The following is a 9,869-nucleotide window of genomic DNA, read 5'->3' on the forward strand; positions in this document are numbered from 1 at the left end:
AGAGACGCGAAATTTTGAGCCACTCATATGACATCACGTTGTCTGTTTAATGCCTCCCATCGTGGAGGAGTAACCTTGTGTGTACTTGTTCGTCATTGCCCTATTGGAGGGTCAGAAAGCGGGTTGGAAGGAAGATTGATTGGCGGATCTATTGATTACATACGTTTGTACCTTTCTCCTTTTTTTCTCTCCTTACTTCCCTCCTTCCTCATTTGTCTGTTATTCAACCCATTTGGATGCAAAAATGTGAAAGGGCGCCACGGACCACACCCCATTGGGGTGTAATTGTCGTTTTGCCAAAATGGTGAACATATAAATTTCTTCTTTTCTTTTCTTTTTTTTTTTTTTTTTTTTGCAAAGGAGAGTAACGTAACCTGCGTCCCCCATAGTGTATGCCCTGTCGGGCTATCACACATGACGGTAAAATGAAAGTAAAAACATAAATTTTACCCGATTAGTGATGAGCTTATAAATTTTGTAATTAATCTCCTTGGGAAGAAAAGCTTTCTTTTTACATTCCTTGCTAGCTAAATGGGTTAGGTAGGTAGGTAGCTAGCTTTTTTTTTTTTTTTTTTTTTTTTAATGTGAAATTTTTTGATCCATGTTTACCTGACCCGTTCAGAAAAAAAAATATATAAAAAAATAAAATAAATTATTCTCCTATTTCCCAAAATGCACACCCATTTTGCGTTTTAAAAATTGAGTCAAGCTGGAAAACGCGGGAGTGCGTCATCAGGGTGATTCTTGCGCACCGAGAAAAATGTGTACAATTGGTATACAAACATAGGGTGCTTTTTAAAAGGCGCCTTGCGAGAAAAAAAAAAAAAAAGCCGGTAAGACATGTTATCTCGCACGGGGATACGGGGCGCTGAGCGGAGCGAGCTAAACGAATCGATAGGAAACTCCGCAGGAGAATCCTTTGCGCTCTTTCCTCGCCATTTTTTTTTTTTTTCCTATTTTTTTTTTCGACTGCTTACATTTTTCGAAGTTCTCGACCCACAGGGGGTGGAGGCCAAACCGAACTGCGGAGTCACGCTGCCGCTGCTAGCCCCTCTTCACGGTGCCCCAACTTGTGTCTTTCCCCCCTTTTCCGCTAACGTCTAACGGTCGATTTCGAAATTAAAAAACGGAAAATGCGCGAATAAGCTCGGTGTCCGCGAGTACCGAAATGGTGCAAAAATGGGGAAGCACAGAAATTAGAAGAAGTGGATCCCACAATTGGCTCAAAAAAAAAAAAAATAGCGACATTTCTACATTGCTTTTTCGAAAAAAAAAAAAAATTGGTTCCATTTTTTATTTACATAAATGCATGTATAGTGTGGCAAATAAAACGTAAAACACTGGGAGGTGTAAGGGAAAAAAAAAAAAAAAAAAAAAAAAACATACGAAATGTAAACATATGAAGAACTTGCAGAGAAATCCAAGAAAGAATAAAAAGTGAGAAAAGGTTAACACCTGTGCATGCACTTGCTCATGAACATACACAGACACTCCACCTATTTGCCCCTTGCGCCCAGTTTTAAAGAACCATTTTGCGAAAAGGAACATTCGGCGAATCGGTAGCCCATGGGCAGGGAAAAAAAAAAAAGAGCAACTGCGCTGAAATGCGCTAAAGTGTGCGGAAATTTGCGGAAATCAAACAGGGCATAATCCACGCGCAAGTTCTGTGACTGCTCACGGCTTTTCCTGATTGCCCTTAATTGATCATAAAAAAAAAAAAAAACAAACGAACGCTCCTACATAGGGGTTACCCCCGCAAAACGCGAAGGAATATGCACAGTCACACGTGAGCGGTGAACGAAGTAGAATTAATCGCGTCCAGCTGCAAAAGTGACCATACACCCCCAATGCTGCATTGTTTTAATAACACATGAAGAGGACATTTAAAACATTCGCTTATTTCTACAAATTTTTTTTTTATTTCCCCCTCAATTATTCCTACGGCTAGGTATTAATTACGGGGAGGGGCATAAACAAGAATGCCCATTTTTCGCCTCGTGTTTTTTTTTCAGTTTCCCCCTTTGTGACTGCCTTTGTCTTAGCGCGCGCATGTGCTGCGCTGCTACTCTGCCATTACTCTGCTGCATTGATGCATGCAGACTCAAGCGCTTTCCCGATGTAACAATTGCGCAAAAGGTGACCTACACATGTGCTGTGGCCACACGCACGAGCACACCTGCAACGGAAGGCAATTTGTTTTTTTTTTTTCTAATTGGAAACACACCCGACATACGCACCCTCCACGTGGATTTCCCTACCCGGGAAAAAAAAAAAAAAAAAAATTAAAAAAAAAAACATTGAAGTAACCAAGTGATGAGTGAGTGAATAAACGAAGCAGCAAACGAGTGGAAGAACGGAAGACCAAAAAAGAGCGAAATAATTTTCAGCCTATCACACACAATTCCCTATGTTGGGCATGTAGAAAAAAAAAAAAAAGAAGAAGCAACTCTCTCTCTCTGTACACCCCTCACAAGTGTGCAGGTGAATGTTATACACCGTTTGAGTCATTTTATGGTCCACGCGGACTAGGGCGAGGAAGGACGAAAAGGGAGAAAAAAACAGGCGACGCGAATAGCCGCTTATAAAAAATTACGGACGGGGGGGGGAAAAGGAACCTCGTGGAAAATAAAGCGCAGGATATGTCTACACATGTCCATGAAGCGTGCCTCTTTTTTGTGCGTCTTTTTTCGCATGTGCGATTGGATAGCGACCGACACAAAGACTTCCGCCCACAACGTCGTGCTCGTGTAGACGGAGCGGCTAACCGGTGCAATCGCTTGGCGACGCCCGAATGGTCCTCCTATAGCGCAGCCTTGTTCTTTGCTTGAAGGGGTAAACTGCTTGGCATTTCCCCCAAGCTTCCTTCTACCGCGCTGTTTTACGGCGCTGTGCTATAGGGCTACCCTACCGCGCCGCTCTATCGCGCCGCCGTATTGCGCCACTCTGTTGTGCTTTCCTTTTCCCCCCCCCACCCAAAATGTCGACCAACCTGGGGAACTCGGACGAGCTGCTAAAAGAGTTGGACCTGGAAAACTACGTCACGTTCGTGAAGAGGTGTTTTAAAAATGGAATAAAAAAAGAGGAAGAGGATATCTGTGCCCAGGATTTGAGGAACCTCGCCAAGTGTCTCCCTAGGGTCTCCGGCGTCTGGTACGATCTGCACAAAAACAGTTGGGAAGCCAGGTGGGCTGAAGGAACAAAATCAGCAAGGAAATATTACTCTGTGCAAAAATTCGGATTCCATGAAGCCAGGAAACTAGCCATTAAGACCATTAAGACAAAGGAAATTAATTATATATATAACAGCATAAATGAAGATTTTAACAAACCCCTCAAATGGAACCTAAACAGTGAATTCCTCGAAATGAATCACGACCCCATAATTAATTTGAAGAGGAAATATAGATCCCCCAGTGGTAAAGTCAAGGAGAAAAAAATTAAAAAGGACCCGAACAATGGGAAGGGTGTTAGTAGAAAAAATAAAAGTGCCGTTCAAACAAGGGGGTTGAAAAGGGGACAACATGCCCATTACATCTCTTCCCCCATCTGCAACGCCGCGACCAAAAGTGGACCCTACAAATCAGAGCAGCAGAATGACAACTGGGGGGAGAGAAGAGAAGGGGGAAAAATGCTAAACCAGCAACTCGTACTAAATGGGTTACATACACATACCATCACCAACGACGATGGGGAGGAGCAAAGTGAAACTTCGTACATGTTCGATGGCTCTAGTTCCAAATTGAGATATGACCAAGGAATGGAAGATTATTCTAACCATAATATTCTACAAGGTAGTCTCTGCTCCATCACTTGTCTGAAGCAGAAGGAAACATATACAAAGACCGAAATGGCGTTGTCTAGGGAGGGAAACAAATCTACACATCTTGTTCATAACGATGAGTGCAATGGGACGTGCTTCAGTGAGGAAGACTCTTTGAGCAAGGAGCACCTATACACTATGAACGAAAAGGGGAAGAGTAGTTCCTCCAGTGTAGACAGCCTCAATGGACACATTAACGGGGCGGACAATTATCCTGTACCCCCCATACCTACCTCCAGCGACAATTATAAAATGGACCACAACAATGAGAGTAAGCAAGGTGGGGATAAAACACACAAGGTAGGGAAGAACATACTTGGAAAAAAAATCACCAACTGCAATAAAGACATGAACGGCAAGGACAAAACAAACAGTGTGAAGTTCCAAGGGAGCAAAATACTGAGCTACATGAGACAACATAAAAAAACGAAAAACAAAAATACCCTGTATGTAAAACAAAGTGGACTCTTAAAAATGAACTTAAAGCAAGCGCCCAATAAGATTTTGAGTGTGGGAGGGGAACAGGGCTCTGGGTGGAACCGAAAGAACTTTAAAAAAAAAAGTGTTGTAAATGAAAAAAGGGAATGCATAAAAAATGGGGGTGCCATTTTTCTTAAAAAAATTAAAAGTTGCAATCACGCCGAGGGGAACAAGTGCAAGAATTGCGACTTTAGCAAAAGGCAGCTAAGGGGCCTGTGCGAGAAGAACGACTCACTGTTCATTTCGAGCGTGCTCCCCAACGGTGGAGAGACCTCCAATGGGGAAGAAAGCTCCAACGGTGGAGAAACCTTCAATGGGGAGGAATCCCCCAACGTGGACTTCACGGACCAACTCGGCACGGGCATGCCCTCCCCCACGCATGGCGAGACGGACGCGCAGAACGACGACGAAGGGGGTGATCACGCGAGTAAACACCTGGGTCCCCTAAAGAAAGACAAGAAAAAAGAACAAGTGCAAAAGGAAGACGCGCAAAACGAATGCACCCCCAGTGGTGAAAAGGGCAAGGAGATGAAGTGCTGCGTGGAAATCAACTTAAAGGAAGTCATTCACTCGGACACGCTAAACATATTCAAAAATGCAATTAATTTACTGCTAAACGACTTGAAGTGCAAATGTGTGCCCCACTTGGACAAGCAGTTTTTGAACATCCTCGAGATCATCGACAATCACATCAGCTACGTAAACTCCATGATCAGTGAACACATTTTAATCACTTATGTTCACTTATTTGACATTTGTGTGTCAAACAATATTTTGCCAAGCCAAATGGACCAAAATGTACAGAAGGTTTTTTGCAATGCGCTCATTGCATTTCATATTCTCCTTTTTAATTTCCTGAGGGATAAGCGAGGCTAGAGGGTGCCCCCTTGGCCTCCACTTGGCGCATGAGCCTTTATATAAATGCGCAAAGTGAGTTAACTTAAAAGGAAAGGGCGTACACACGAGGGGATCACCTCGCCTTGTGTAGTGACGTTGGAAGGACGGATGCCCGTCCTGCCTACCCAAGTTAACGCTGGAGTGGTATTTTTTTTTTTTTTTGTTTTCCTTATATTGGCGGTACATACAGCCGTCGTGAGAGAAGACCCGTCCAGCCTGATTTGGACAAACACAAGCACGACTTTTCTCCCCTCGTGTTGCCGCTTAACAAGTTTCACAACCTCGAAGTGTTTGCCTTTTTTTTTTTTCTCACTGGTGGTGCGTGTGTACATTTGCATCCAACTTTTTTTTTGCCTGAACAAGCTAGCTATTTGCTCCTCCCTTTTGCACTTTTTTCTATTAACAGTTCATGCAAAAAGTTCAAAAAAAAAAAAAAATATATTCATATATTTTTTTGCAAATTGTTGTGCGCGCCTTTTTGGCTACCACGTTCGTCATCCGTTCACTTCGTTGGCTTTGTCCACATCGCCCACTTCGCCCGCTTCTCCCTCCGCGCGACGCTGCTCCTCCATCTTCACCCTCTTCAACCAGTGCAACTTGCGCTCATACTTGGAGGGCTTGCCAGAGAAGACAATTCGACGCGGAATCCTGTTCAAGTTCTCATCGTCGGGGTTATACTCTGCGTACACAATGTCTTGGGTGTTCTTCTTCAGCAAGAGGCACCTCCCGCCGAGTTTAATAATTTCACGCGCCGCCTTAACTGTAAAGGAATGCGCCTTTACGATGACATGTTTCGCGTAAAACTCAAAGTCAAAGCCGTGCTTCATTTTGTACTTCTTCAAATTACACCCGACGACCTTAATGGGGTGTTTCCGTTTGTACTTTCCTATGCGCAGTCCCATTTTGTCAATCACATTCCAGTCAATTTCGAGGTACTTTTTCTGTCCACTTCTTGTGTAAGCCAAATTAATTAAGTTGAGTGGAATTAATTCGTAGTCATACCGGTTGAAATGGTAACCTGGTCCCATTGGGGCGGCAACAAATTTTGGTAATTTTCTATACAGTGGTGTTTGACCCCCTTCAAAGCCTAAGGGGATGGATCCTCCACTTCTACTTTTTTGTCCTTTCATTCCTCTTCCAGATGATCCTCCCCTTTTACTTCCTACACCTCGCCCCTTCCGTCTCTTCTTTTTGTCCTCCATGGAAGGTATGTTAAAAGGGGTGATGAAGTACTCATTCTCTTCTCTGTTCCCTCCAACAACTGTTGACTCCCAGTAGACATCCGCTTTCAGCTTCATATCATTAATCAAAGGGTAAATGGCCCTGGGCCAATCCATCTGAGTCAAATCCCAAACCAGCGGGGTTTTTGTCTGTTCATATAAATCATCCATAACTTTTTTAATCCCTAATTTGATGGCTTCCTCTTGGTGCTTGACTTTTACTTCGTTAATTTTTTTTGTGATTTCTTCCCTCAGTTTTACTAGCTGTTCATTCTTTTCGTCATACACTAGGTATTGGTTCTTTTCTACCTTTTCGATTTCTTTAATTATGAGTTCTATGGCTTGCTCCTGTTCCTTAAGCACGTTTTGTAAAAACTTCTTCTGTTCTTCATTGTAAGGAGATTTAAAGACCCCGTTTTTTATGTCCTCTTCTAGCTGCTTGAATTGTTTATACCTCAGGTAAATCTTCCTATTAATTAGTGCCTTATACTTTTTGTCCACAAGTTTTTTCTCCTCCTTCAATTCTTTAAACATGGTGTTTGCTCTTCCTATTTTGAAGCTCCCATCCATCATGGTACCGAAGATTCCTCTCAGGTCGTTTTGATCGCGTCGGTGCAGCTTTTTAGTTGGGTCATCTTTTGCATTCAAGTCATGCTCCTCGCTGGTGCTTCCTTCTCCGCTGCTCTCCTGCGTCTTAGCCCGAGCCTGCTTTTCCTCCTCCACATCGAAATCTATATTGAACTGTCGCTTTACCTTCCCCAACAGACTGTTAATCGTGTCGATCATGTTGTACTTTTCCTCCACCTCCTCTTCTTTGAAGAGGTTCAGGTGCCTTTTCTTCCTCCCTGGAACGACCCCTTTGTGTCTTCGCTCGCTCAGCGGGCTTTTCTGCGTCGCGCTCAGGGGGCCCCCTTGGAGGTCGCTGATGACGAATCCTCTTACGAGCGTCGTGCACAGCAGCAGGAAAAAAGCTGGGCACCTCATTTTGGAGGCGGCCTTTTAAGAGGCGCCATAGTGCCCTCAGCAGGGCTGAACGAAGCTTCAAGTGGGTTCACGCAGCTCTTAACTCTCACTGCACTAATGTGGGGCCACACCGACGCAGTTTCACGTATCGCTCCGCACAACACATGTGAGAACCATGCGCTGCATCTCTGCACGGGTCGATGTTGTATCTTATGTCACCCCCCCCTTAAGGTGAACAAGCCCCCCTCTCCCTTTTTACCAAAAAAGGATGCACCCGATCGGTCCATGCATGTGCATGTCTGCGAGTCTATGTGTACCCCTTCGGAGTTCAATTCGGTGAAGACGTCTCAATTTGGATGACTGCACAGGGGGCATTGTGCTTCCATTCATTTCGTGTCGTTCGGCGGGATAAACGTGCTCTCGCAAATCGCTTTGTTCAGAAGTGCGATCGGGGTATAATCCCACTGGGGAGAAGCCCACACACGGGTGTCCCTTCTTCAAGTGGTGCGTTGCGTCCTGTTTTTCCGCTGCAGTGGCGCAGCTGCTGAGTTGCCTCGTACCAGGTGTACCCCGCGTTGTCGCCCTTCTCTGTGTCTGCCCCCCGAACGATCACTCACCCTCTGCAGTGACTGCGTCCTGATCTCCCTTTTTTTTTTTTTTTGCAAAGCTAACGAGTGAATTGCCCCAGAAGGAAAAGATAAAATGTGCCCCCTGGGTGGAAAAAAGAAACAGTGCATCCCTCTCAATGGCACTTCAAAAAGGCAAAGTGCCTTCAACCCTTTTCACATGTGGTGTATTGCATACACATGCATACTTCCGTGCATATGTCACGCGCACAGGAGCATTCCATTGTTCCTCCTCTGTTTCCAACTAGGATTTTCCTCACTTGCGCTCACATGGGTTTATAGCGCGTAAATGAATTTAAAAAAAAAAAGGTGTATTGACGCACATACGCGAATTGGCTTGTGTAAATTTTAAGGCACGCAAAAGAAACTTGCTCTCCAAATGTTGCACTCCTTTTTAAGGGGCCTTTGCTCCTCGCCAGGCGGTGCCTGTAACTAACAAGGTCGTTTTGTTTTAACGACGTAGAAATGTTATTCATATCCTTTTTGTGGTTAGGTGAAAATATGTGAATTTTTTTTTTTTTTTTTTTTTGTGAAAAATAGCTGACTTCTTGAGAGGCTTTTCTTTGTATAAAATGCCTGACTTGTTCAGGTTTTTTTTTTTTTTTACAACTTTAGAAGATCGGGATCTTGTCCACGTTGCTGCACTCTTTACAGCTCATTTAGTTTTGCCCACATTGGAGAATTTATCTCCGTGCATAGGATACACCCCTTTGTTGCATACCTCTACATGCGAACGCACACTGCGCTAGCAATATGAAGCAACCGTCCAACAATGAAATTCTTTCCTTGCCCCAGAGAGGGAGACGACGAGTTGGTAGGGACACTGCTAGTAGTGACGGGGAGGAGTCGGAGGATAACGGGGAGCAGAGTGGGTACGACAGCGCGGAAGAATCTGGTGAGAGCGGAAAAAGCGAGAGCAGCGTACATATGGACAGCCAAGACGAAGCGATAGCGCAGAACGTAGCCCTGCCCTATGACAAGCAGAAAATACAGGATGGCCAACTCGAAAAGACGTACCACTACGAATACCTGGACCACCCAGCCGATGTTATCCTACACAGTTACGGAAAGACCCTAAGCGAGTGCTTCGAGTCTGCATGCGTGTCAATGTTTAATTACATGTGTAACTTAGACAAAGTGGAGCCAACATTATCAAGGCACATAACAGCTAGCGGGGAGAGCCTGGAAGACCTACTATACAATTTCTTAACAGAATGCCACTTCCTGTATGGCAGTGAATATATCATTTGTAAAAATGTGGACATTTCAGTATTCGATCAGAGGTCCTTTTTCATCGAGGCCTGTGCTTATGGTGATATATTTTCGCCTGATGTGCACGAATGTGGCACAGAGATAAAGGCTATTACAAAACATGAGCTAAGAATTTGCTTGACGGAGGACCTCTGGGAGGCCTTTGTCCTGGTCGACATATGAGCAGCTGTTGTGTGTGTACTTGTATTTATTATGGGGAAGTCACTCAGGGAGATGGAGGCCCCCTCCTTATTTCGCATACCATCCCATAGGGTTGCTGTGTTGTTCCCCTTTTTTCCTGTCACAGTAACTATTACTTTTTTTTTTTTTTTTTTTTTTTTAATTATGTATCATTTGGGCTGTCGAAGCCACATTGGGGAAGTTTTCTCCCCTATTTTCCTCTTCATGGTTTGGAAATGGGGGGAGTGGGGTCCTACATGAGGTGTGATCGCACAGGATGTTCCACGCAAAACTGATGAAGCGATCTGCACCCATACATACGACACATTTGCTGTTTCTGCTGTAACGACGAGTGTTACACGCACCTATAGCTATATGTGTGCTCAACTTTTTTTTTTTTTTTTTTTTTTTTTTTTTTTTTTTTTTTTTTTT

At 44.0% G+C, this 9,869-nt stretch overlaps 3 protein-coding genes across 3 annotated transcripts; 2 read left to right on the forward strand and 1 right to left on the reverse strand.

The window, feature by feature from the left end:
* Nucleotides 1-2,977: 2,977 nt before the first annotated feature.
* Nucleotides 2,978-5,176, forward strand: AK88_04204 (uncharacterized protein; the record flags this gene model as incomplete). Its single annotated transcript, XM_012481814.1, has 1 exon — nucleotides 2,978-5,176. The coding sequence occupies one exon, from the start codon at nucleotides 2,978-2,980 to the stop codon at nucleotides 5,174-5,176; it is 2,199 nt and encodes a 732-aa protein (XP_012337237.1).
* A 515-nt stretch (nucleotides 5,177-5,691) lies between these two features.
* On the reverse strand, nucleotides 5,692-7,401 carry AK88_04205 (ribosomal protein L15; the record flags this gene model as incomplete). The annotated part of the gene is made up of 1 exon (XM_012481815.1): nucleotides 5,692-7,401. The coding sequence occupies one exon, from the start codon at nucleotides 7,399-7,401 to the stop codon at nucleotides 5,692-5,694; it is 1,710 nt and encodes a 569-aa protein (XP_012337238.1).
* Nucleotides 7,402-8,759: 1,358 nt separating this feature from the next.
* AK88_04206 (uncharacterized protein) lies at nucleotides 8,760-9,440 on the forward strand (the record flags this gene model as incomplete). The annotated part of the gene is made up of 1 exon (XM_012481816.1): nucleotides 8,760-9,440. One exon carries the CDS (start codon nucleotides 8,760-8,762, stop codon nucleotides 9,438-9,440), a length of 681 nt encoding a protein of 226 aa, XP_012337239.1.
* Between the last annotated feature and the right edge of the window lie 429 nt (nucleotides 9,441-9,869).

This window comes from Plasmodium fragile, assembly GCF_000956335.1.
Source record: "Plasmodium fragile strain nilgiri unplaced genomic scaffold supercont1.56, whole genome shotgun sequence".
Taxonomy (NCBI): domain Eukaryota; phylum Apicomplexa; class Aconoidasida; order Haemosporida; family Plasmodiidae; genus Plasmodium; species Plasmodium fragile.